This window comes from Cyprinus carpio, chromosome A12, assembly GCF_018340385.1.
Source record: "Cyprinus carpio isolate SPL01 chromosome A12, ASM1834038v1, whole genome shotgun sequence".
In the NCBI taxonomy this organism is placed as follows: domain Eukaryota; kingdom Metazoa; phylum Chordata; class Actinopteri; order Cypriniformes; family Cyprinidae; genus Cyprinus; species Cyprinus carpio.
Window position 1 is genome coordinate 20,427,344 of NC_056583.1, and position 26,559 is coordinate 20,453,902.

Consider the following 26,559-nt stretch of genomic DNA (forward strand, 5'->3'; position numbering starts at 1 on the left):
AACCTGACATGAACCTGAGAAATAAGTGAGCATCTTCATCAGGAAAGAAAACTGCACTTGTCAGTTGATCAGGTATTTGATGGTGTTTGTATTTGTGTTCAATGTTTCAGAAACCACCACAGTCCTACCAGATAGTCATCTGTGATTAATGGCGGACACCTGTGCAATGTTTTATGTACTTAACAAGTGTTTTATCAGACATCTTAATATGTGGCTTAATAATTAAAACAATATTATAAGACATAAATACTGAATAAACAACAGGTTTATATAGTTATGTTTTGTAAATCGTTTGTTGAAGTCTAATAACTTTCTCATTGTGAAAGTGAAATTGATTCTATTCTGAATGCTATTTTAAGTTACTTAATAAAACAGTAACGGGATCTAGGACCTTTAAAAATTGCGTGCCATGATTGACAGAAAATAGATCCTACAATGACTTATATTGATAACTGATATTATCATCTTCGTTTTCTGTATCAGTGCTACAGTGTTCTGAACACAAAATATCAATTCTGGTTTATCACCTGTTCATGTGTCAGCTGATATTTATTCTGTGTTATCCTCATTCAGTTTATTCTTTACATTTAAAAGTGTTGAAAAAATATAGAATTATGGCAGTCAGAAGAAGGAAAGGTGTCAAATTACCAGTTAGTCAGCAGTATTAAGCCCCAGTGTTTACTAGTATTTTGTAAAAAATCATATGGCTGTGCTTTCTGAATTCCCTCAAGGAATGTGTATTCAGTCATTCTCAGGTCTTATAATGTGTAAAGCCTAAAAAACTCACTGGAATTGTACAGGGTAATGCCATATTTTAATACAGCATGTTGCAGGTACTGCATCATGGGACATACTAGTTTCTGATACTTATTTTTAGTAAGTAGAGTAAGTGAAGGATATACAGTCCAATATAAAGTATTTATATTGATATATACTGTAAAGGTGAGATTATATTTGAAGGAAAGATTCATCAAGGAGAGTTTTTTTATTTTATTTTTATTTTTTTAAGAAGAATACTAAGTGAGTGAGTGAGTGAGTGATGTGACAATGTACCAAGTATGGTGACCCATACTCAGAATTTGTGCTGTGCATTTAACCCATCCAGAGTGCACACACACCGTGAACACACACCTGGAACAGTGGGCAGCCATTTATGCTGCGGCACCTGGGGAGCAGTTGGGGGTTCGGTGCCTTGCTCAAGGGCACTTTCAGTCGTGGTATTGCCGGCCCGAGACTCGAACCCAGAACCTGAGGGTTAGGAATCAAACTCTCTAACCATTAGGCCACGACTTCCCCTAGTGAAAGTGAAAGTTGTGACACTTGCCAAGTATGGTAACCCATACTCGGAATTGGTGCTTTGCATTTAATGCATTCCATGTGCACACAAACAGCAGTGAGAACTGAACACACCGTGAACACACACCCAGAGCAGTGGGCAGCTATACAGGTGCTGGTCATATAATTAGAATATCATCAAAAAGTTGATTTATTTCACTAATTCCATTCAAAAAGTGAAACTTGTATATTATATTCATTCATTACACAGACTGATATATTTCAAATGTTTATTTCTTTTAATTTTGATGATTATAACTGACCACTAAGGAAAATCTCAAATTCAGTAACTCAGAAAATTTGAATATTACTTAAGACCAATACAAAGAAAAGGATTTTTAGAAATCTTGGACAACTGAAAAGTATGAACATGAAAAGTATGAGCATGTACAGGGTTCAAAACTTAGTTGGGGCTTCTTTTGCCTGGATTACTGCAGCAATGCGGCGTGGCATGGAGTCGATCAGTCTGTGGCACTGCTCAGGTGTTATGACAGCCCAGGTTGCTCTGATAGTGCCCTTCAGCTCTTCTGCATTCTTGGGTCTGGCATATCGCATCTTCCTCTTCACAATACCTCATAGATTTTCTATGGGGTTAAGGTCAGGTGAGTTTGCTGGCTAATTAAGAACAGGGATACCATGGTCCTTAAACCAGGTACTGGAAGCTTTGGCACTGTGTGCAGGTGCCAAGTCCTGTTGGAAAATGAAATCTGCATCTCCATAAAGTTGGTCAGCAGCAGGAAGCATGAAGTGCTCTAAAACTCCCTGGTATACGGCTGCGTTGACCTTGGACCTCAGAAAACACAGTGGACCAACACCAGCAGATGACATGGCACAACAAACCATCACTGACTGTGGAAACTTTACACTGGACCTCAAGCAACGTGGATTGTCTGCCTCTCCTCTCTTCCTCCAGACTCTGGGACCCTGATTTCCAAAGGAAATGCAAAATTTACTTTCATCAGAGAACATAACATTGGACAACTCAGCAGCAGCCCAGTCCTTTTTGTCTTTAGCCCATTCTGACGCTGTCTGTTGTTCAAGAGTGGCTTGACACAAGGAATGCGACAGCTGAAACCCATGTCTTGCATATGTCTGTGCGTAGTGGTTCTTGAAGCACTGACTCCAGCTGCAGTCCACTCTTTGTGAATCTCCCCCACATTTTTGAATGGGTTTTGTTTCACAATCCTCTCCAGGGTGCGGTTATCTCTATTGCTTTTACACTTTTTTTCTACCACATCTTTTCCTTCCCTTCGCCTCTCTATTAATGTGCTTGGACACAGAGCTCTGTGAACAGTCAGCCTCTTTTGCAATGACATTTTGTGTCTTGCCCTCCATGTGCAAGGTGTCAATGGTCGTCTTTTGGACAACTGTCAAGTCAGCAGTCTTCCCCATGATTGTGTAGCCTACAGAACGAGACTGAGAGACCATTTAAAGGCCTTTGCAGGTGTTTTGAGTTAATTAGCTGATTAGATTGTGGCACCAGGTGTCTTCAATATTGAACCTTTTCACAATATTCTAATTTTCTGAGATACTGAATTTGGGATATTCCTTAGTTGTCAATTATAATCATCAAAATTAAAAGAAATAAACATTTGAAATATAACAGTCTGTGTGTAATGAATGAATATAATATACAAGTTTCACTTTTTGAATGGAATTAGTGAAATAAATCAACTTTTTGATGATATTCTAATTATATGACCAGCATCTGTATATCCAGCGCCCGGGGAGCAACTGGGGGTTCAGTGCCTTGCTCAAGGGCACTTAGCCATGGGTATTGAGGAGGAAGAGAGCGCTGTTCATTCACTCCCTCCCACCTACAAGTTCTGCCAGCACCGAGACTCAAACCTGCGACCTTCGGGTTATAAGTCCAAATTCCAACAAAACCTTTTTTTTTCTTCCATTCCAGGAGATGTTTCCCTGTAAACAGTGCCAGGACGTGCTTAATAACTCATGAAACTTCCTGCTAACTCACAGCAGATGCAAGACCAGCTCAGAAGAAGCTGTATGAGGTAAGTCAAATCTTTCTATTTAATATTACTAAGCTACTGTATATGCTCTTTCAATTTATCCTTACATGTGTAATGGATTGTGCAGTTAAGTTGCTTATCATGTTTATGATTTTATAAAATAGAAGATGATAAAACAATAGAAGCAATATGATAGAAGATATCAGTGTACAAAAAATATTTACCTTTATACATGAATAATATTCAGAATGAAATCATCTTCCACGTTATATAGGTGTAATTAGGCTTTAATATGTATTTCAGACAATTTATATTGAATTTCAAATCTGGAAATATCTCATTTTTAATAAGTTATTATTATTTCTGATATTCCAGATTACCATTTGCTTAGTGAGAATAAAGCTCTTTCTGATTACAGAAGGACTTCTACATTGTGGTTTTATCTCTGACTTCATCATGAGGTTTCTGGTTTCACAGCCTCTGCTGGTGTTCATATCAGTCCTGTCACTGAGTAAGATTTTGTTATCCGTTTGATTATCGGTCTTAACGTGAAAAAGACTAAAAACATGTGACAAACAAATGTGTGTTTTGGAATTTAATAATCTCTCTTTCTCCTTGACAGCCAGAACACAATCAACATCTGCACCAATAACATTATCAACAGAAGGTACTTTCCTCAAAGAAAAACAGTTCCTAACAAATGTCTTTAAGCTTAGATGAAGTTCAGACCAGGTGGACATTTAACCCTTTAACTGTCACCCCCATTTTTTAAAATAGGCATTTAAGTGCACTATAGGCATTTAAGTGACCTAAGGTTGCTCTTTTTAAAGAAGAAAATTAGCAGATTTTGTCAAAAGTGGAATTTTTTCCAAAAAATTAAGTATCAAAAAGTTATAGAAGTTTAAATGTACTGTAAATAAAATGCGCTATATTAATTTTATTTTATTTTATTTATTATAAATATTTTACATAACAGGTTTTACTCTACAATTGGTATAAAATTAAAGCCTTGTGTCTGAATAAGTTATGTTACAAATTTGAAGTTGATATGAAAAAAAATGAGGTTCCTGTGAGATTTTATTTAGCGCGTCATGCCACAAACAGCCACTGGGTGCCATCAAAAATCCTTTGAATTTTGTTTAATGAATTTTTCTCTAGATTTCAAAATAACCACCAAATATGGAATCCTGAGACTCAGACCTTTCCAATTATATGTTTGTTGCCAAGATCATAAAAGTTTTTATTCTATGTAATATGATCATTTTGTAATATGACACTTGACACTGCCCACTAAGAGGGAGGAGACAGCTATAAGATTTTAAAGTACCATTTCCATGGTAACGCAATGTCCGATTTCAAAATGGTTTTCACGGGATGAATGTTTCTAAGCTTTCAAATGATACATAATTTATGATGATTACTAAAAGATTTCATAGAGACAAAGGACAAAAAAAAAAAAAGAGCGCCAAGCGTCCCACAGGTGACAGTTAAAGGGTTAAGGCATAATGTACAGTAGTATCACTAATTACACAGCTTTTCGCCACATTAAAGGAGATAAAATGTTATTTTAGAAGAAATACATTTATAAATCTTACCAGTTTAGTATATTAAATCCATTACACCATACAAAACAATCATTCTGGCAAGAAGATTGTTATCTTGTCATAACTGACCAATCAGAATCAACTATTCCAGAGAGCTGTGTATAAAATGAAGTGAAGTGACATGACAAACAGCCAAGTATGGTGACCCCACACACACCGTGAACGCACACCTGGAGCAGTGGGAAGTCAAACTCTCTAACCATTAGACCACGATTTATAAATGTATTTCTTCTAAATGTAATAATGTTTTTTTAAAAAAACATTAAAAAAAATAAAACATGGGGCAGCTGTGGCCTAATGGTTAGAGAGTTGGACTTGTAACCGGAAGGTCGCAGGTTCGAGTCTCGGTGCTGGCAGGAGTTGTGGGTGGGAGTGAATGAACAGCGCTCTCTTCCACCCTCAATACCCATGGCTGAGCAAGGCACTAAACCCCCAGTTGTTCCCCGGGCGCTGGATATAGCTGCCCACTTCACGGTGTGTTCACTTCTCACTGCTGTGTGTGTGCACTTGGATGGGTTAAATGCAGAGCACCAATTCCGAGTATGGGTTACAATACTTGGCAAATGTCACGACTTTCACTTTCACTTTTTTTTTCACTTAAACAGGCATTACAACAACACCTGAACCAAACACAACAACATTACCAGGTACTTGTAGATTTTTTTGAATTAGAACCAGATCTGTTTAAAAAAAAAACAAAAAAAAAAACATCCCCTCTGAGAAATCAGTGAGAATCTTTACCAGGAAAGAAAACCACAGTTGTCAAGTGAGTTCATGAGATATTCTGTGGTGTTTGTGTTCATTCTTCCAGAAACCACTACAGAAACTACATCAGTCACACCAGGTAATAAAACTGCAAGTGATTAAAAAAATCATCATACGGTTATGCAGCATTTTTTGTTTGTTTTTATTTTTTATAATGTAGTTTACAGAAGTTTGTTATAATTTTATGCTCTTTTTCTTTAATAGAAACTACAACAACACCTGCACCAACAACAACATTGACAGGTACGTACAGACCTTTGAATTAGAACAAAATGTGTTTTTAAAAAACATCTCCCATTATGAACCTATGAAATCAGTGAGTAAGGACCATTGTCTATAGGAGAGATTATTATATATTTTTTTGCACTCATCAAGTGAGTTCATAAGGTATTTATTGGGGTTTGTATTTGTGTTCATTCTTCAAGAAACCACTATATTAGCAACGACATCATTCACGGCAGGTAATAAAGCTGCGAGTGATAAAAGAATCATCATACTGCTATGGAGCATTTTTGGATTTAATTTCTTTCATATGATTTTTACAGAAGCTTGTTGTAATTTTATGCTCTTTTTATTTAATAGAAAGTACAACAGCTGTACCATCACCACCACTACCACCACCAACAACAACAACATTAGGTACTTGTAGACTTTTGAATTAGAACTAGATATGTTTTTTTTTTTTTTTTTTTTTTTAAGTCCCCCCTGAAAAATCAGTGAGAATCTTTACCAGGAAAGAAAACCACAGTTGTCAAGTGAGTTCATGAGGTATTCTGTGGTGTTTGTGTTCATTCTTCCAGAAACCACTACAGAAACTACATCAGTCACACCAGGTAATAAAACTGCAAGTGATTTAAAAAATCATCATACGGTTATGCTGCATTTTTTGTTTGGTTTAATTTTTTCTAATGTAGTTTACAGAAGTTTGTTATAATTTTTTGCTCTTTTTCTTTAATAGAAACTACAACAACAACTGCACCAACAACAACACTGAAAGGTACGCATAGACCTTTGAATTAGAACCAAATGTGTTTTTAAAAAACGTCTTCTATTATGAACCTAAGAAATCAGTGAGCAATGAGCATCATCTATAGGAGAGATTTTATTTTTTATTTTTATTTTTTTGCACTCATCAAGTGAGTTCATAAGGTAGTTAATGGTGTTTGTATTTGTGTTCATTCTTCCAGAAACCACTACAGAAACCACATCAGGTAACAAAACTGCACATCTTTAAAAAAAAATTAAAACAATGTTTTAAAATTTAAAAACATTTTTGTTTACATTTTACAGTTTACAAAAGATTGCTGTAATTTTATGTTCCTTTTCTTTAATAGAAATTACAGCAACACCTGAAATAACAACAGCAGCAGCAGGTAGATACAGACCTTTGAATTAAAAATGTTTTTCTCAAAACCTGCTATTTACTGATGCGGCCACTAAAGCCCATTGCTTTCAGTGCAAACATTCAACGTCAATAAAGTGGAACCAAGGGCATGGATATTTTTACTCATAAAAATATATTCTCCAAAAATATCTAAAAAATCCTATTAAATAAAATATTAGCTAAAATGTGTGTGGATTTGTGTTTATTTCTTAAGTATGGGACATCTGAAGAGTGGAAATAGGTCAAATATTATAAGCCCATGAAATGATGTTATGTATTTTACAGAAGTGTTTTATAATTTAATACTCTTTTCTTCAACAGTCATTACAGCAACACCTGAACCAACAACGCTGTCATCTAATTAAATAATTATAGCCAAATGCCCCAAATGCTTCCCGTTTTAGTAGGAAATATATAAAAACTCCACCGATGAAGTGAGACCATGATGAACAGTATTTTACTGTGTTTTAATTTGTGTTCATTCTTTCAGAAACCACCACAGTCTCAACAAGTAATAATGATTGATTAAAGACTCATCGTATGACTATGCAATGTGTTTTTTACTGTTATTTACAGAAGTGTTTTATAATTAAACACTATTATTCTTTAACAGCCGCTGCAACAACAACTCCATGGACAGGTATTTATCCACTTTTTAATTGTTTTTGTCGGAACCACTGTAATTACAAGATTCAGATTTCTGAATTTGTGTTCTTTCTCTCATCAGCACCAGCAATATTTTATCCATTCGGCGCGAAGGCAGGGGACATTAAAATTCTTGAAAATGGTGGTGATACCTACTACCATGTTGTCTTCTCCACCCCATTTACATACTTTGGCCGCACATACAACAGCATATACGTAAGAATCCAGTTCTATGGCCAGTCTAATATGAATGCAAATGTTGTGATCCGCCAGTTCATAGTTTACTGCTGTATTTGAACTGATTTCTCTTATTTCAGGTTAATAATAACGGACTCCTTACATTTAACCACTCTCTACCAGAAACAAACCCTTACCCTTTTCCCGCATATGGAGCTGTAGATTACATTGCTCCGCTCTTGACTGACCTTGATGACCTTGGTATAGGTAAATATTCATATCAGGAGTACACCAGTGGAAGTGTTCTCACTCGTGCCACTCAGGATATAAACCAGTATTTCCCTGGAAGGGACTTCACTGCTTCTTGGGTCTTTGTTGCAACATGGGACTATGTGCTTACATGGGATATGAATGTATTTAATCAACACTCAGGCCCGGTAAATAGTTCCTTTCTTTCTTTTTTCAGGGACAAGACTGAAGGCTGTATAAACTATGAATCTTGATGTTGTTTCTTTTCTTTTCAGGCAATCACAGTTCAAGCGGTTTTAATTTCAGATGGTGGTTTTTCTTACATTCAGATACATTATGGTGACTGTGCTGGGATACCAGATGCAGTGGGGGTAAAACAAACATTACAGTATTGAAATAATGATTTACTAGCTCTGTATGTAATAACATTTGATTGATTTTGATAGGCTGGATATGACACAAAAGGCTCCACTGACTACTATCAAATTCATTATGATCCATATGGTGGCTACTCCATCCCGAACCTCAAGAACACGACTAACGTAGGTGTTCCGGGGCGTTGGGCCTTTCTTGTGAACAACGGATCAGGTAGAACTTTAATCAAAATTATGTTTTACCATTATCAGTTTGTTTATATCATGTTAGAATGTCTTATTATGTGTGTGTGTCCTTTTAGAAACCGTCATAGGAGTTCAAATGAAACTTCAGTCATTTTCAAACCTAACACAGAGAGAAAACAGTGATGCTGTTTTGCAGATAGCAAGTTGCACTTTTCATAATAAAAGTCATTTGGAAGTCATTGCAAGCCCTTTTCTGTCTTTTAGGGGGGAAAAGAAACCTTTGTCTCTTATCTTACATATTTGAATTTGTGGCCTTTTCTATTTTTTACTCTGAGAAATTTTACCAGTAACTATGACCAGTAGAGTAGAATGGAAATAAAACACATTTTGATTGGTTTGTCCATCTTTGTTTCAGATAAAACAAGAGCTGATCAAATATGGAGTGTCAAGTAAATTTGAGCTAAAGTTAAGAAAACTCCAAAAGATAAATCCTTAATACATGGATGGGAATTAAAACTTGATCTCAATGCTGTTGCTATTGAAGATGTAGAAACTGATGTAGAAACGAGAGGAATGTCACTCTACAGGAAGGGACCCTTTATGTTTTTTCACTCTTCAACATCATTAATTTTTTTAACACATTAATCACTGATGCACACATATGATTCAGCACAAATAATAAAATGATGTATAAAAATGAGTTATATAACATGTTCATTTAGCTTGAATAAATTGTGCTTTTTATTCTCCCTGTTTTATCTAATCAAACTGATCTGTAGTATTTGAAAAATGAAATTAAACCTGTTCTTCTACATCTCCATTTACTAGAAACATTACTCATCCAAAATTCCTTCACGTAATCGACTTACTGTGAAAAGGATGTTACCAGTACTTTAGTACAGCAGTTTTCAGTTGGTTTTGCACAGATGGAAACATAATGTGCAAACTCCTCATAATTAATGTAGTCTGGGTCATCATTTTAAAGTTTTGTTTATAGTTTTTGAGGATGAATGCATGTCATACAACCTGTTTATGTTGGCACCTGTCTAACTTGTCTTTCTTCTGCCACATTAAAGATGGTTTGATGCCAAAATAGTGTAGAGTTTGATTTGATGCCCAGCCTTTGACATCAATTACAAACAGTACAGGAAGCTTTTTCTCCTTTCTTTTTCAAAGTTCTGCTGTTCTGTTCCAAACTGCTTTTATTATCACTAATAAATGATATACTCAAAACACTCCACTATAAGACTGTTTTTCTTTGCAAATTACAGCATGACCTTTATGATTTCTTGATTTAATCTAGCACAAGGAATTCACCCAGACACAACTGTAATGGGATGAAATCTTGACAAAAGAAAAAACAAAAAATACAAACTCAATGGAGACTCTTGTTGTTTAGCATTAGTAGAAGAATGTAGAACATTGAGTTTTACTGTGAAAAGGTCAGTCATTGTTCGCCCTGAACATGTCCCTCCCTTTGGTGCTATGATAATTAGGGCCAGATTTTAACCTACAGCAATGCAAGTACAAGAACATACTCCATATGAAGCCGTCTGAAGTAAGTACTGTCTAGCTTTTTGTCTATATGGTGTTTTGATAACTTATTTCTAATGTTATGTATGTATATCAGGGTTTCTAAACGTAGTTTGAAAAAGTATGGAAATCTGATTTCCAGGTCTTGAAAAGCATGAAAAAAAAAGAAAGCAGAGCATGGAACTTTTGCCCTTATTTAGTTTTCTGTAATAGAAAATTAAGAATTTAATTCAAATAAACGTGTCATATAAAAAAGTGTGTTTTCATGGCAGCTGTTTAGTGATTTTTCAGTGATTGTCAAACATGACTGAATGAATTCAAAGTGCACTGTTACGTTATGCAAAAATGCAGGTTATAAGCATTTTGGGTTTCTTCACACAACATTCTTACCACCGTATTAAATAGCTTGTAAAAGGACCTTTGCAAAAATAAAAAATAAACTGTGTGCGCACGAGTAACTTTTATACTGTATATAGGACAATGCACACTGAGCCACCTATTGTTCCATCAGGCCTTAAAAATATGATGTATTGCCCTAACAAAAGGGAACTTTTGAACACTTTTTTTATAAAACAGTACAAGTCTTTTTTTTTTTTTTTTATAGACCCTTGAACTTGGCAAATGAACACAGCCCATTTCGTGCTACGGTTTCTCTGTTACCATAGAGAATGTGTTAATTTGGACATTAGGCCTTGATATTAGAGGTACTACCATAAGGAAAGCCAAATTTTGAGCAAGTAGATCTCTATTAATGCTTTAGTTTTCTTCATGGTAAGATTCAAGAGTCTGCACTTACATAATCGGACTGAGCAAATAGTAAATATATATGGCGTGCTTGTTGTCTATATACAAACCCGATTCCAAAAAAGTTGGGACACTGTACAAATTGTGAGTAAAAAAGGAATGGAATAATTTACAAATCTCATAAACTAATATGTTATTCACAATAGAATATAGATAACATATCAAATGTTGAAAGTGAGACATTTTGAAATGTCATGCCAAATATTGGATTTCATGAGAGCTACACATTTTGGATTTCATGAGAGCTACACATTCAAAAAAAGTTGGGACAGGTTGCAATGAGAGGCCGGAAAAGTTAAATGTACATATAAGGAACAGCTGGAGGACCAATTTGCAACTTATTAGGTCAATTGGTAACATGATTGGGTATAAAAAGAGCCTCTCAGAGTGGCAGTGTCTCTCAGAAGTCAAGATGGGCAGAGGATCACCTATTCCCCCAATGCTGTGGCGAAAACTAGTGGAGCAATATCAGAAAGGAGTTTCTCAGAGAAAAATTGCAAAGATTTTGGAGTTATGATCATCTACAGTGCATAATTTCATCCAAAGATTCAGAGAATCTAGAACAATCTCTGTGCGTAAGGGTCAAGGCCGGAAAACCATACTGGATGCCCGTGATCTTTGGGCCCTAAGACGGCACTGCATCACATACAGGATGTGTGCCGGCTAAAACTCTATAGGTCAAAAAAGAAGCCATATCTAAACATGATCCAGAAGCGCAGGCGTTTTCTCTGGGCCAAGGCTCATTTAAAATGGACTGTGGCAAAGTAGAAAACTGTTCTGTGGTAAGACGAATCAAAATTTGAAGTTCTATTTGGAAAACTGAGATGCCATGTCATCCGGACTTAAGAGGACAAGGACAACCCAAGTTGTTATCAGCGCTCAGTTCAGAAGCCTGCATCTCTGATGGTATGGGGTTGCATGAGTGCATGTGGCATGGGCAGCTTACACATCTGGAAAGGCACCCATCAATGCTGAAAGGTATATCCAAGTTCTAGAACAACATATGCTCCCATCCAGACGTTGTCTCTTTCAGGGAAGACCTTGCATTTTCCAACATGACAATGCCAAACCACATACTGCATCAATTACAACATCATGGCTACGTAGAAGAAGGATCCGGCTACTGAAAATGGCCAGCCTGCAGTCCAGATCTTTCACCCATAGAAAACATTTGGCACATCATAAAGAGGAAGATGCGACAAAGAAGACCTAAGACAGTTGAGCAACTAGAAGCCTGTATTAGACAAGAATGGGACATCATTCCTATTCCTAAACTTGAGCAACTTGTCTCCTCAGACCCCAGACGTTTGCAGACTGTTATAAAAAGAAGAGGGGATGCCACACAGTGGTAAACATGGCCTTGTCCCAACTTTTTTGAGATGTGTTGATGCCATGAAATTTAAAACCAACTTATTTTTCCCTTAAAATGATACATTTTCTCAGTTTAAACATTTGATATGTCATCTATGTTGTATTCTGAATAAAATATAGAAATTTGAAACTTCCACATCATTGCATTGTTTTTATTCACAATTTGTACAGTGTCCCAACTTTTTTGGAATCGGGTTTGTATCTATCTATCTATCTATCTATCTATCTATCTATCTATCTATCTATGTGTGTGTGTCTGTGTATATATATATATATATACGTATCGTGCTAGTTGATTATCTAGACGAGCTCCACCTGTGCTGAATTGATTGATTATCTGAACATGCTCCTCCCGAAGCTTGTTAATTAAACATCAATTGTGGCAGTGACACACAAATGAAATAGGTTATATATAAAACTAGAAATTGTAATTTGTAAGCATGCAAAAAACATTTTAAATCATTTTTTTTTATGTGCTCTGTGCAGTCACTTAGAGAAATTCAACTAAAAAAGAACCTGAGAAAATAAATATATTTACAGATGACTGTTCTGCAGAATCTATCAAATATAAAGCTGAAAATAACTTTTCTGAAAATCTACTAAGAGGCTTGTAAATTTGAGTCTTGAATTTTGAAATTAAAAATGTGTAGGAACCCTGTAATATGATATTGTCTTTTTTAATCTGAAGAGACAAGTGTTTGTATAACTTTTAAATCAAAAAATGTATTAAGATGGCTTTGTTCTCTTGTGTTCTAGTTGCTCTGTATGAATTTATAGCAGTGGCATTCTGGTATCTCTGATCTCATCCAAATATTTATTGTGAGAATGTCTCCAGTTTCACATTATCTGCTGGTGTTCATATCAGTCCTGTCACTGAGTGAGTTTTAACATCCATTTGAATAATGTCCTTCATTATATGGCAAAGACGATGTACTGTCTATAAGAATCATATTCAAATGTAACCTTTTTCTTCAACAGGCAGGGTAACAGAAGCACAGGCAGGTATTTATTGACCTTAGAACTTAGAACTAGAACACATAAAAAGTCAGAATGAACTGTATGAAGTTAACATGAACTGAGCTTGAAATTGTCCATTTTTACTTGCAGCGCCAGCGATATTCTATCCATTCGGCTCAGTGGCAGGAGACACTGTTAATATTACCGTTGAGGATGAAAACTCCACGCTTATCAACCTGTGGAGTCCTTTTGTGTTCTTCGGGCGTATGTACAACAGGACATATGTGAGAATCTAGTTCTGTTAATACAAACTGTGAATGATTCAAATGTGGCATGGATAACTAATATCTTTTATTACTTAGGTTAACAATAACGGACACCTTACATTCAACCAGCCTTCATCACAGTTTATTTCTCAATACTTTCCCATCAATGGAAGCGAAGACATCATTGCTCCCCTCTGGACCGACGTTGACGTCAGTATAAATGGCATCATCTCATATCAGCAATACTCAACCGGGAGTGTTCTCACTCGTGCCACTCGAGATATAAACCAGTACTTCCCAGGTCTGAGCTTCACGGCTAAATGTGTCCTTGTTGCAACTTGGGATAGAGTTGCGTACTTTTACCACTCTGGCACAGTGAGTTAGTTTGTCATAACTCCTCCAGGCTCAAGGTTACAAATGTGATATTTCCAGAGATGCATGACAATCAATGTTCCCCAACTTTGCAGGAAACATCGTTTCAAGTGGTTTTGATCTCGGGCAGTGATTTGTCTTTTATTCTCATGAATTATGGTGACTGTGCTGTGGGATATAATAATGTGCAGGTAAAACAAGATTCTGTATCAGTGGAACAAATATGACTTGATAATTTCTCTCAATAATATGTGTTTTCCTTGTTTGTACAGGCTGGTTATGACACAATAAACTCCACGGCCTACTTTAAGATTCCTGGGTCAGACAATGGGAGCTTTACTCCAAACCTCAAGAATTCCACCAATGTCAATGTTCCAGGCCGATGGGCCTTCAGGGTGGAAGGTGGACCAGATCAAAACAATCTACAAGGTACACAATTAAATTGTAGTTAGGTGTGGCATAATATCAAGGTTCCTGTTGCTCAGCATGCACTACAATGCCAAAGTCACTGGTTCAGTTTCCAGAGAACATGCATGCTACAAGCGTCTGCCAAATGCTACAATGCACCCAGATGCAAAATGTACCCAGTGCACCCAGAAACAAGCAAATAAACAAGTTTTAATAGTTTCACCCTCAGGCCATCCAAGATGTAGATGAGTTTGTTTCTTTATTAGATTTGGAGAAATGTAGCATTCTATCACTTGCTCACCAATGGATGCTCTGCAGTGAATGGGTGCCGTCAGAATGAGAGTCCAAACAGCTGATAAAAACATCACAAAAAAATCTACAAGTAATCCACACCACTCCAGTCCATCAAATAAGGTCTTGTGAAGTGAAAAGCTGTGTTTGTGAGAAACAAATCCATCATTAAGGTGTTTTAACTTTACACTGTTGCTTCTGAATGGTTCCAAAAGGTTCTTGATCTGTGCATGTTTCTCTTCTGATTCAATCAATGACAACTTTTTTTAATAACTAGAGAAAGCAATATTTTGGATGGAGGACTTTGAAGACTAACCAAAAGCAATGGTTTGAAGTTAAAACACCATAATGATTGATTTGTTTATTTCAACTTTTCGCTTTACAAGATGTTAACTGATGGACTGGAGTCGTGTGGATTATTGTGATGTTTTTATCAGCTGTTTGGACTCTCATTCTGACGGCACCCATTCACTGCAGAGGATTCATTGATGAGCAATGATGGAATGCTACATTTCTCAAAATCTGTTCCAATGAAAACAAATTCATCTACACCTTGGATGGCCTGAGGGTGAGTAAACTGTAAGCAAATTTTCATTTGAGTAAACTATTCCTGTGATTAATTAAACATACTATTTATGTGTGCATTGTTTCCCTTAGAAAACATCATAGGAATTCAAATGAGAGTTACTTCATTTTCAGACCTAAGAGAGAGTGCAAACATTGAGACTGTTTTAGAGAAAGTAAGTTGCACTTGCTACAGAACATAGTATGTTTCTATGCAAATAATGGTGCTAATAGACATTCTGATCTTTCTGTCCATCTATATTTTAGCTACAACAGGAGCTGATCAAGTACGGGCTGCCAAACAGCGTCAAACTGAAATTAAGAAGGGTGCAAAAGACTCAACCGTAATATCAGCCTCGTACAAGGAAAGAAATTCTAACAGAGACCTGTTCATTAAATCTCTTACATCAAATATACCCACCATTAAAATAAAACTTACAGGGAAGCCAGAGGAAAAAAAAAAAAAAAAAAAAAAAAACAGATCTAACATGGAACGTAAATCATTGTCATTTGTCATTGTCTCCAGGAATGTCACTCTACAGGAGGGTGAACATTCATGTGTTCTCAAATGCAAATGACGTGTAGCAGGAGTTTAACCTAGATAACCTAGAGTATATGAATATTTGAAGTAAACCTGTTCTTCCTCTATGGCTCCATTCACTAGAAAATCATAATATTTACTGTAATATCAACTTTTATTGATGAGATATTGAAGCAAGAAGCAGTTTAGTTGTTATATAGTGAAGCATTTTGCTATTTAGCTTTAGCTTTGAATTTTCTCCTCAGAAAAGGTTGATGTTACATCCTGAGGTGTGTGGTAACTGTAACAGCAAATTATAAATGTTTATAATGTGAATATATGAATATAAAATATAATGTATATGTTCTCACCATGAGGAGACAGACGCTTATTGAGAGTTAGTGAGATACTTACGCTGTAAAGATTGTCCATAAAATACTATTCCAGTCTTTCTACTTTATAATTTCATACTTAATTCAGTTACTGACTGTTTCTTTATAATTAGTTGTGAAATTTTCTAGTAACTTCTGAGTGACATTTGTTTATACACATTTTTTTTCCCCTCAGGGTAGGCTACATGAAATGCTAAAACTTTGCAATACAACCAGTTGTTTGTGATTTTATTAGATTAGGAGATTCTTTAATTTATTATGATATTCTAGTTGTAATATTATGCGCTCTGACAGTTTCACACTTAAACTGTTTAAACTATTATCTGATTACACACAGGGCTTTTTAATTCAGAAAACGCTGACATGACATTGCCAATGTTAATAGGCCTACTGTACACACACACACACACACACACACACAAACACACACACACACACACACACACACACAACACAAACACACACACACACACACACACACACACACAAAAAGCCCACACACGAGGCTGTTTCAGGACATGCTGAGCTGTCTGTTGGATAAATTGAATCACACGATATGTCTTGTTTTTATTAAAACACTACACTCAAATACACCTCGTTTTTAAGTTACTATGTAAACAAGCATGAAGAAGCATTTTATTTACGTGCTCATGTCAAGGTTTTAGGTTGGTGGTGAGATCTCAATTTGTTGTATTTTTTAATATTTCCCCATATATATGTACTTTTATTACAGTGACGGAGAAAGTTTCACTGTCTCAACCTAAGCGATAGAGATCATATCACAGTGAGATATCAGTATCAAAGATCATGATAAAGTCATGTCTCCATCTGCTGGTCAGACTTTAGAAACACATAAGATAACATACGGTCCTATTCTTACCCTATTTTATGTGTTAATATAATATATTTTTTTAAATAAATCTTTATATATTTTAATATTTTCAATATTTTATTATTTTAGTTAATGTTTACTTTTTACCTTACTGAATAAAAAAAAAAACATACATACATTTACATTTTTATACATTCATTTTTTTTTTTTTTTTTTTTTCACGATATGACTATTTAATTGCAGGTAGTCATGACAACTTAATAACCGTTTTTCTTTACCTTTTTCTTCTTCCTCGTTTTCATTAGCTAATGATCTTTGTCTTATTTGTATGTACTGTAATTTACATATCCAAAGTCATTATTATTAAGACAGTGCGTCATCAATTATGACGCCATAAAGCGCATTTAAAAGTTTAGAATGTTGGCGCGCGCGGTATATAAAGCCATGGAATTCCGTGAAACATTTTGTGGGTTGGTAGTAGTGTTCGAAGACGAGAGTGGTTAGCGGTTATCTGAGTGATGGGACAGCGAATTTCTCGAGTTATTCCGGTGAATGATGGCGCGGTGTACGATCACCAGTCCAGTACACCCCCGACACCCGACACCGACAAGGCGGAGCAACACTTACATCCGTGCGATGAGCCGCTTGTCGATATCGGTGAGGGAGACGCCCAGAGGAGGGAGGAGGAGGAGCGGAGAGAGGCATGGGGTGAGGAGGAGGAGGAGAAGGAGAAGAAGAAGAAGAATAGGGAAAAGAGGTTCTGGAGGCTGCCCTCCTTCCTTAAAGCTGCCAGAAAACACCTCAAGATGATCCGCCCGGGTCAGACTGAGGTGCAGCTTATTGAGTCACCATCGCCAGCCAGCAGTGCTGATGGTAAATGATATGACTGTGTGACACACACACACAGAAATTAACCTTGATATGAGTATCCATTAATTGCATAATTAATTATTAAATAAAGACTGTCACTAGGATGATTTTCATATATATATAAAATATCTAGGGCCTTGCTTTCCCTCACCCAAACTATTTAGGTCCCCTTGAAAATAACCACATAAAAAGTGTCAAATGCAATTATTTCTCTTTTAATAGATGACATTATGTGCCGATATGAGCTCGGTGATCGTCTGGGGGTAGGCGGGTTTGGCGTCGTTCATGAAGCGTGTCGTGTGGAGGATGGCCTTAAGGTACGTACAAATAAATGAGAACTTATGAAACTGTTTTTTTTTTTTCGCATCCTTTTCACATCCTGTCCACAGTCTTCAGGTTTAATGAGTGGAATTGTATGACATCTACACACATGTGAACTGTTTTACTTTTGTTTTGTTGATCAGGTGGCAGTGAAAGACGTCATGAAGACGCACGACATGGAATATCTAACTATTGTAAGGCATCTCACTCACTATTTTCATTTAAAACATCTCAGGTAAACTTTAATCGCAGACTATAAATGGTTTTTAAGTAAACAAACCATTTTAAAACTGTCCATCTTCTAGCCTGGTCATCCAAACCCCCTACCTGTGGAGATCGCCCTTACACTCCTGGCCAACGAGGGACCCAGTGCGCCAGAGATTATAAAGCTGCTGGACTGGCAGGACCTTCGGGACAACTATGTCATGGTCCTCGAGTGTCCATCGCCCTGCGAGAACTTAGTCAGCTTCTTGGAGGGCCACGGAGGCAGGCTTGATGAAGGTTTAGTTCGGCACATCATGCGGCAGGCAACGCAGGCAGCTCGCACATGTTGTCGCCGTGGCGTATTCCATGGTGACATAAAGTTAGAAAACTTCATCGTGAGCAAGGACACCCTGCAGGTCAAGTTGATTGACTTTGGGTGTGGGGACATCATGAGAAAGTCCGCCTACACGACATTGTATGGTATGAATTATCCCTCAAAGCTGACAGAGGAAATGCTTTGGTAATGCAAACTTGCATACGAGATGAAATCTCTTTCCTCCAGGCACCATGGAGTACTACCCTCCTGAGTACAGGGTCAAGGGCAAGTACCATGCAAAGTCTGCAATGTCGTGGTCTCTTGGTGTCATCTTGTTCGCCATGCTGTTCGGCCATTTTCCAACTGGCGAGGACCTGCAGAAGACCAAACTAAACCTTTGGTCAGAGCCTAGACTGTCGAAGGGTGAGCTCTTCATCACATAAAAAGAAGTCTGATTCCAATTATCATACAAATGCTCTTCCAGATTTGATCTCACAAGTGAATAGTGCAGATGTAAAGGCTTCGGGTCATAATGAGATGCCGCTTCCATGTTTTTGCACAGACTGCTGCCGTTTGATCTGTAGTCTCCTGCAGCATAAACCTAAGGGACGGCTCGATCTGGGGAAGATCCTTCACCACGACTGGTTTCAGGTACTGAGCCTGAGATCAGCCACATTTGCTTTTGTAGTGTAATGTATTTAGGCTAATGTTTTGTTTGGTGTGATGTTTCAGGTCTCCATATAAGTCGTGGCGAAAAGGAGCTTCGACCCCAGACATTTCCCCAGTCTCCTGTCAGCTTTGCGTCTTGCGGGCTGGCAGGAAGACGTTCCATCCCTCCGTGAAGCCTCAGCGTCTTGCGGGGCCGGCAGGCCATGGTTGCGTCTTGTGCCATGGCTTGAAGCAGCAGTACTTCCGTCTGGCGGTGCTGCTCGCTTAGGCATGCATATGTCTCTGTCCCATCACTGCCTCTACAACATGACTGTATCAGTCCAAGAGGACCCTGTCTCAACTGCACTGCTCACCAGAGGTTCCTGCCATGGCCAGCTTAAAGGCATGTAACGGGCGTCCTCGTCTCAGAGCTCCACTGCCCTGGTTCCTCAGTGGTTCCTCTCATGGCTACACACAAGTCCAAATTTTGATGTCCCAGAGGTTCCTTCTACGGTGCTCTGGGTCTCCCAGTCTTGCTGCTCTGGTACCAGAACTTTCTGTAGTGGCTATCTGGTCTTCAAGCTCCTTGTCATGACTGCACACTCTCAAAAGTTGCCCTGGACAGTGAGGTGGCTGCAAAGTCAGCTGGGTCCCAGAGGTTCTAGCAATGGCCACTCAGAGAGGTTTATGCCACGGTCCCGTCTCAGATGTTCTTCTCGAATTGATAAGGTAATATCGATGCCATTTTTGTAAGAATATAGCATCTTTGTTTAAGTAACCCTCCGGAGCCAAAAAATAATTATGCTAATGGGCGTATCCTTTCCGAAGCATTGTATCCACATTTTTCCGGACGTAAAAATGGGCGCCGCCATTTGTAAATTTTATGGGTCTAGTACATTTGCGTCCAGAACAGTTAGTTTTGCTGCTTGATATTGATAATTGATGTGTCCTATCATATTATTTTAATCAGTTATCTTAATTAAGAACACACTGGTTTGTACTGCAAACAGTTTTACCGTTTACTGCACGTTGTTATTCTCCTCGTTATTTACCTATAGCGGCTAATGAAATGGAAGTCTCACCCATAGGCTTACTTCCGCGTTGAGGAAAAAGATGGATACGGAAAGACCAATCGCAACAGACTTGGCCAGCTGACCAATCAGAGCAGAGTAGGCTGATGGAAGCAGATTACAGATCTTAAACTCAGAACTGCTTCCAACGAATTGTTTCGAAATCATTGAAAAATGATTCTAATTTTAAATGTATATGCTGAGAAAATACAATGTTTTCTGATCTTAGATGCATTTAAACCTGTTGTAGGGGACTCCAACACAATATTAGGTCACTTTAAAATACCATTTGACCTGCTCTTTAAATACTTGTCTCATGTCAAAAAGAAAAGATTAAAAGATCTACTTCTCATCTGTAATTTTCTGTCATTTTCTACGTCTTGTATTTTTATTTTTACTGCATCTGTCACCATTTTACACAGTTGAAATGTTCATGTCCTCCAGAAGGAGGCGATAGAGAAGCATCTCTGTGCACCTCCACCAGGCCCGTAAAATACTTTTTTTTTTTTTTGCCCGTTAAATACTTTTATCAGCTTTATCACAATGTGAATGATGTGCACATGATGTAAGCTAATAATAGCATCGCCATCATTTCGTTCAGGTATTTTATTTTTATCCTAAATGTTTGTTTACTCTTTAACTAGGCGTAGTTAACAAAGACTAAGCAAGATAACATTTTATTTTTTAAAATATATAAACATCTTAAATAATTATGCATATTTTTATTAATTATATTCACCAGACTAGATGTATATTCACGACTATTATTAAATTACAGTAGTTATAGTGAGAGAAATATTTCCAGAGTAGACCATAATTTCCAGAGTAGACCAACATTTTCTACATGTTGGTTGGTTTTTAGATGTTCTCGTCAGATGAATGTCCTGTTCATTTGCATTTATATAGTGGGGGTGGGGGAGTTTCGTCCAATTAAGACTAATTTCATGTTCAGTGATGATAATACATAATTACCTTCTGTCCAAACTAAACGTCTCATTTAATTGATAAACGCTACAATTTCCACCAAAAACATGACCACATAGACGAGAAGTTTGTCATCAGAGATTTTGAGTCAAATGTCCAAATGCTTATTTTCTCTAGCAGTTGTTTTAGGCCTATATGTTGGTTTCAATAATCGAATTCAATCGTCTCAAATTAGAATAAGGTTGTGATGATCCGAAATTTAATTCCATAATTTGTGTTATAGCTGCTGGATAGGGAACACAATAAACCACACTGACCTAGCGTAGGCCTACATTCAGTCAATACTCATGGCAGGTTTAAGGCTATACTTAAAATAAATATATGTCAGGTAGTGACAAGTCGTTTTAAAATGAATGCAATGTATTGCGATTTTTTTTAAACAGTGGTTCTATGCTTTAACCTACGTTTTACAGTTGGGATGTTTCTTGAGTTGTTTTTCGTTTTAAAACCGTTTTACTTATATTCTGCTAACAACCTGTTATTCCAATGGCAGATTCCAACGTAAACAACTAACACATTACAGTGTGACAACATGCCCGCTATCGTACGAACTGTATATTTCTCCCCTCCGGGCATTAACAGTGAAAAAGTTCAGTGGGTTTTATTTATTTATTTATTTATTTATTTATATAGTCAAGATTTTAAGGGTTGTATCTACACATACCTGAGACATTTAAAGGTTGACCACGCTTATCTACAACCTATTCTTTTTATTTTATTTTTTAAATTAATAAGTATCCTTGGTTTTAATCTTTTGTTAAACACGTTTTTCTTTTTTTTTTCCTTCTTTTTTTTTTCTTTTTCGATTTCAGCTTGAATCTCAGATGCTTATCACATGAATGATCTCGACGCCAGATTGATGCATATTGGATGAAGTTAAGTGAGGAGAAGTGTGACAGTGGGAGGGGTTGCCAAGCAGCAGTTCATTCACTGCATGCTCCCCGGACAGGTTAATTTTAAATACCCCTCCCCTGACGCGCACTCGGGCACTCTCGAGTAAACCCTCCGAGACGAGCACACTCAGCGGTGCTGATCGGTGAAACTCATGTTTCTAGAGGGAGAACGGATTATGAACGCGTTCGGGCAGCAGCCGTCGAGCCAGCAGACCAGTCCTCTCCAGCACCACAGCGCGCAGGACATCCTGGACATGACCGTGTACTGCGACACCAACTTCAGCATGTACCAACAGAACCTCCACCATCACCACCACCACGCGCAGAGGCCACCCGCGCATCCTTCCAGCTACGGCCTGGGCGAATACACGTCACCCACAGCCAACCCTTACCTGTGGATGAACAGCCCGGGCATCACCTCATCCCCCTATCTCTCAGGCCCGAACGGAGGCTCTTACATTCAGTCAGGATTTGGGTCGAACCAGCGGCAGTTTCTTCCTCCTCCCACGGGCTTCGGAAGCGCAGATCTCAGTTGGCTGTCCATTTCAAGTCAACAAGAACTTTTCAAGATGGTCAGACCGCCTTATTCCTATTCAGCGCTGATTGCGATGGCTATTCAGAACGCGCAGGATAAGAAACTGACGCTCAGTCAGATTTATCAGTATGTGGCGGACAACTTTCCTTTTTATAAGAAAAGTAAAGCCGGATGGCAGAACTCCATAAGACACAATCTGTCCTTGAACGATTGCTTCAAGAAAGTCGCGCGGGATGAGGATGACCCTGGTAAGTTTGAATGTTCTTTATTCACAGATCAAAAATTCGACTTCGTCAAGCGTGCATAATTATTACGCATTCGAGTTCAGTGATATGCTAACATTTTTTTTTCCGTTTTTCTTTAAAGGGAAAGGAAATTACTGGACTTTGGACCCCAACTGCGAGAAAATGTTCGATAACGGCAACTTCAGAAGGAAGAGAAAGAGAAGAGCTGACGGAAACGCCAGTAACCTGTCTGTAAAGTCCGAGGACGCGCTCAAATTGGCGGACACGTCTAGTCTGATGAGCGCGTCCCCGCAGAGCCTCCAAAACTCTCCGACCACTAGCGACCCCAAATCGTCCCCTTCACCATCCGCAGAGCACAGCCCGTGTTTTAACAACTTTATCGGTAACATGAACTCGATAGTGGCTGGAAACAGCAACGGGATCAGAAGCAGAGACGTCAGTTCTGGACACTTGGGGGATTTTACGCACAGCATGTCAGGACATGAAATTGCCCCTCCATCAGAACCAGGCCATCTCAGCAGCAACAGACTAAACTACTACTCAGCATCCCATAATAACAGTGGCTTGATCAACTCAATCTCCAACCATTTCAGTGTCAATAATCTCATATACAGCCGGGACGGAACAGAAGTTTAGAGTTTGTGAACCTCTGATGTGCTCTGTGAGTACATGGACAATCTGTTCTTACATTAGACTTTATTTCTATACATGTTCACCTTGGTTGCACAGTTCATTTTCATTCAGACTGCCTGGTGTTTTGGGATGCATCAGCAAGTGCGTCATTTACATTTATTCTGCTATTGTTACACCAAACTGTTATACTTAACAAGTCCACACATGTCTATTTCCTAGGCCACCATAGAACAAATGTAGATATATTTTATTTAAATGGAATGTTTTTGATTTGTAAATAAACATGCATATATCTAAAATGTCTGTAGCATCAGTTTCTGTTTATTTGCTGTTTATATGCATGTTTTCCCATTATCTGCTCAATGGCACAACAAACACAAACACCTAGTGCATCTCAGTGTTCCCACGCAATCAGCGGGTGGCCACAGAGATGCACAAGACTGTAACAGCAATTAAGACATGTTTGCATGTTTATGTAGTTTGTTTACAGTAGCTCGCAATTATATATTGTTTGTTTGTGGATGGCTGCAATCAAACAGGCAGTTTACTGACAACTTTTAATTAGCTTTTGCACTAAAGTACAGTTTAGTTTTAAACAGAAGCACAGAAAGATCGGATTACACTTGAAATTTGAGTGAAAATGGGTTGATGTGTTCAAAAAAGGCTTTTTGAATCCCTACATTTCAAAGTAATTTAACCAGCGCCCATCTTTTTCCCATAACAGCTCAACTCCAGCAAACATCTTGAGTTGACAATTATTTATCAAAAGAATTTAAGGTTTAATCGAGCGTTTGAATTAATCTGTGCCCCCACTGTGTCCTCTCCTAATTGCTTTCTGCAAAAAGCCAAACACATTTAACTCTTCAATGTCCTCATTATCTCAGGGATGTTTTTCAGCCTGTTTATTTACTGTACAAGCTCTGGTGTTGAATGGCACAGACTCAGTTGGGTGATGGTGTAAATTACTTTATATGATCCGCTGGTTTATCTAGAGATTCAACTTCCCGTTCTTTTATTAACTTACATTCAGGCTGAGCTGCATGAAAACAGTAGGTGAGACTGAGACATTTTCCGCTTGTCGCTTTGCATACAGCTGATTTCGACAAGTCATCACAGCTTCATATCTGGAGAGTTCAAAAGTTTGTCTGTGAACTTTTATTTACACTGCTTATTTAATGGTGTATCAAAATCCCAGCTAACATAACTATGTTCCCGGTAAGTTATGAAAACATTCTCAGGACATTTAATTTCTTGAATATTAAAAAAAAAAAAAAGAATGTTAGAGGAAACTTTAAGGGAGCATTCCATTTGATAATTTTCAAATTTATGGGAATGTTATTTTTTAGACTGAAACCTGTATCTTTAATATTTAAAAACAGAAGAACAACAAAAAAAAATACATAAAAAAAACCAACAAACAAACCATACAAAAATGATTCATAACAACATTAAAATCCAGACATACAAACAAACAAGCATTCTACTGGAACAATGTTTGTTCATAATTTTAGGAGAACCTTGACAGGACATTCTGAGAATGATCTGGGATGCTGTAAGGTTCACATCATCCTCACTCTTTAAAAAAAAATCTAGTGGTTCTAAGGTTCTTGAGTTGTCGAATAGCTCTTTGACGTGTTGGAGAAATTCTTCCTGAATCATTCTAAGTTCTTCATATGAACATTTCTGGGTGCTTTAAAACTCTTTAAATCATCTTTCTAACAAACTGCACAATTTTTGACTTTATAAAGGTTCCACTATATGGCATCAGACTGTAAACACCCTTTGTTCTACTATGAATCTTGATTTTTCAAGAGGAAGTTCAGTTTAGAGGATTGTGCCACAAACTTTGGTTTTTCTGGCTTGTATGGTTCTTGTTCATTCTGATCTCATTTCAAAGTCAGTCTACTTCAGGTCCCATATCAAAGAAAGAACATGAAAATAAACACATAGGCCTGACTGCAATACAACTAATTTGTCTCTGTTGTTTGGGATAAAGCAGAACTGACAGGAGATTCGTGTCCACGGTGCTGGAACGCAAACGGACCTGGCATCAGCAGAGACACCCTGCTGCTCTCTAGTGAACACAGAACAAATGAAAGCACTCAAAGTGCATTTCACTCTGTGTGCCTTTATTCTAACAAAGGACATTGTTGTTCCACTATTGCAGGATGGATTCTCTGTTAGAATATATCTGTGGTAAAAAGAACATGCGATCTCAGGAGACCAGCTAATCAATGATAATGCCTAAGATAAAGTAAAGTTATGTTCAAAATCTAGTTTAGTTTAGTCTACATGTGCCTTAAAGGGATAGTTCACTTAAAAGTAATATGGTGGTAGATGATAACTCTGTGGAGAAGAATTGTTGAATGAAGTCGTTTTTTTTTTTCTTTTGTTTTTTTGCGCACAAAAAAGTATAATCAAATCTTTATAAAATTACGGTTGAACCACTCATGTCACATGGACTATTTTAACAATGTTCTTGGCACCTTTCTGGGCCTTGAATGTTTAATTTGCATTGCTCTCTATGTAGGGTCAGAAAGCTCTTGGATTTCATCAAAAATATCTTAATTTGTGTTCCGAAGATGAACGAAGGTCTTATGGGTTTGGAATGACATGAGGGTGAGTAATTAATGACAGAATTTTCATTTTTGGGTGAACTATCCCTTTAAGTTCTTTTATTCATGCATACAAAAAAAGTATTGACGCATGTTACAGATTGATACCAACAGGGATTCCTCATGATAGCTGATGCTAAAATAGCAATAATATTAATTCGCTAATGCTAATGTGACACGAAGAAGGTTTGTACAGCCTGTTCGTACAGGTAGGATTAACATGGTT

General features: G+C 37.5%; 3 protein-coding genes across 6 annotated transcripts; all 3 read left to right on the top strand.

Annotated features, from left to right (window-relative positions):
- Positions 1 to 3,241: 3,241 nt before the first annotated feature.
- Positions 3,242 to 9,922, top strand: LOC109046694 (sushi, nidogen and EGF-like domain-containing protein 1). Its single transcript, XM_042768075.1, has 18 exons — positions 3,242 to 3,347; positions 3,724 to 3,816; positions 3,928 to 3,972; positions 5,515 to 5,556; positions 5,721 to 5,753; positions 5,879 to 5,917; positions 6,100 to 6,135; positions 6,257 to 6,313; positions 6,475 to 6,507; positions 6,633 to 6,671; positions 7,549 to 7,569; positions 7,672 to 7,698; positions 7,786 to 7,919; positions 8,021 to 8,317; positions 8,405 to 8,500; positions 8,576 to 8,717; positions 8,806 to 8,888; positions 9,105 to 9,922. The coding sequence occupies exons 2-18, from the start codon at positions 3,762 to 3,764 to the stop codon at positions 9,183 to 9,185; spliced, it is 1,260 nt and encodes a 419-aa protein (XP_042624009.1). The 5' UTR covers positions 3,242 to 3,347; positions 3,724 to 3,761; the 3' UTR covers positions 9,186 to 9,922.
- A 172-nt stretch (positions 9,923 to 10,094) lies between these two features.
- zgc:112964 (uncharacterized protein LOC503764 homolog) lies at positions 10,095 to 16,224 on the top strand. The gene is made up of 9 exons (XM_042768036.1): positions 10,095 to 10,247; positions 13,154 to 13,274; positions 13,376 to 13,399; positions 13,505 to 13,638; positions 13,717 to 13,995; positions 14,088 to 14,183; positions 14,265 to 14,421; positions 15,349 to 15,431; positions 15,523 to 16,224. Exons 2-9 carry the CDS (start codon positions 13,223 to 13,225, stop codon positions 15,601 to 15,603), a joined length of 906 nt encoding a protein of 301 aa, XP_042623970.1. The 5' UTR covers positions 10,095 to 10,247; positions 13,154 to 13,222; the 3' UTR covers positions 15,604 to 16,224.
- A 1,007-nt stretch (positions 16,225 to 17,231) lies between these two features.
- LOC109103969 (forkhead box protein I2-A-like) lies at positions 17,232 to 24,036 on the top strand. 4 transcript variants are annotated; one of them, XR_006161394.1, is made up of 8 exons: positions 17,232 to 17,872; positions 18,092 to 18,186; positions 18,334 to 18,384; positions 18,496 to 18,874; positions 18,957 to 19,133; positions 19,273 to 19,361; positions 19,443 to 20,087; positions 22,225 to 22,455. XR_006161394.1 is itself a non-coding variant. In XM_019117305.2 (7 exons), the coding sequence occupies exons 1-7, from the start codon at positions 17,518 to 17,520 to the stop codon at positions 19,452 to 19,454; spliced, it is 1,158 nt and encodes a 385-aa protein (XP_018972850.2). In that variant the 5' UTR covers positions 17,232 to 17,517; the 3' UTR covers positions 19,455 to 20,694. The 4 variants fall into 4 exon arrangements, 2 of the variants coding, with proteins under 2 accessions (XP_018972850.2, XP_042623972.1); XR_006161395.1 differs by lacking the exon at positions 22,225 to 22,455 and adding an exon at positions 21,906 to 22,005; XM_019117305.2 differs by lacking the exon at positions 22,225 to 22,455 and having other exon boundaries at positions 19,443 to 20,694.
- The last annotated feature ends 2,523 nt before the right edge of the window (positions 24,037 to 26,559 follow it).

What these genes read in the sequence shown, in the direction of transcription:
- LOC109046694 (XM_042768075.1), top strand. Translation starts at nt 3,762, where the DNA reads ATGAGGTTTCTGGTTTCACAGCCTCTGCTGGTGTTCATATCAGTCCTG. An exon ending in ACCAACAACAACAACATTAG is followed by an intron (nt 6,314 to 6,474) that starts GTACTTGTAGAC and finishes TCATTCTTCCAG; the next exon opens with AAACCACTACAGAAACTACA. An exon ending in AACAACAACTCCATGGACAG is followed by an intron (nt 7,699 to 7,785) that starts GTATTTATCCAC and finishes TTCTCTCATCAG; the next exon opens with CACCAGCAATATTTTATCCA.
- zgc:112964 (XM_042768036.1), top strand. Translation starts at nt 13,223, where the DNA reads ATGTCTCCAGTTTCACATTATCTGCTGGTGTTCATATCAGTCCTGTCA. An exon ending in GTATGTACAACAGGACATAT is followed by an intron (nt 13,639 to 13,716) that starts GTGAGAATCTAG and finishes TTTATTACTTAG; the next exon opens with GTTAACAATAACGGACACCT. An exon ending in TTGAGACTGTTTTAGAGAAA is followed by an intron (nt 15,432 to 15,522) that starts GTAAGTTGCACT and finishes TCTATATTTTAG; the next exon opens with CTACAACAGGAGCTGATCAA.
- LOC109103969 (XM_019117305.2), top strand. Translation starts at nt 17,518, where the DNA reads ATGGGACAGCGAATTTCTCGAGTTATTCCGGTGAATGATGGCGCGGTG. An exon ending in GTGTGGAGGATGGCCTTAAG is followed by an intron (nt 18,187 to 18,333) that starts GTACGTACAAAT and finishes TTTGTTGATCAG; the next exon opens with GTGGCAGTGAAAGACGTCAT. An exon ending in ACATGGAATATCTAACTATT is followed by an intron (nt 18,385 to 18,495) that starts GTAAGGCATCTC and finishes TCCATCTTCTAG; the next exon opens with CCTGGTCATCCAAACCCCCT.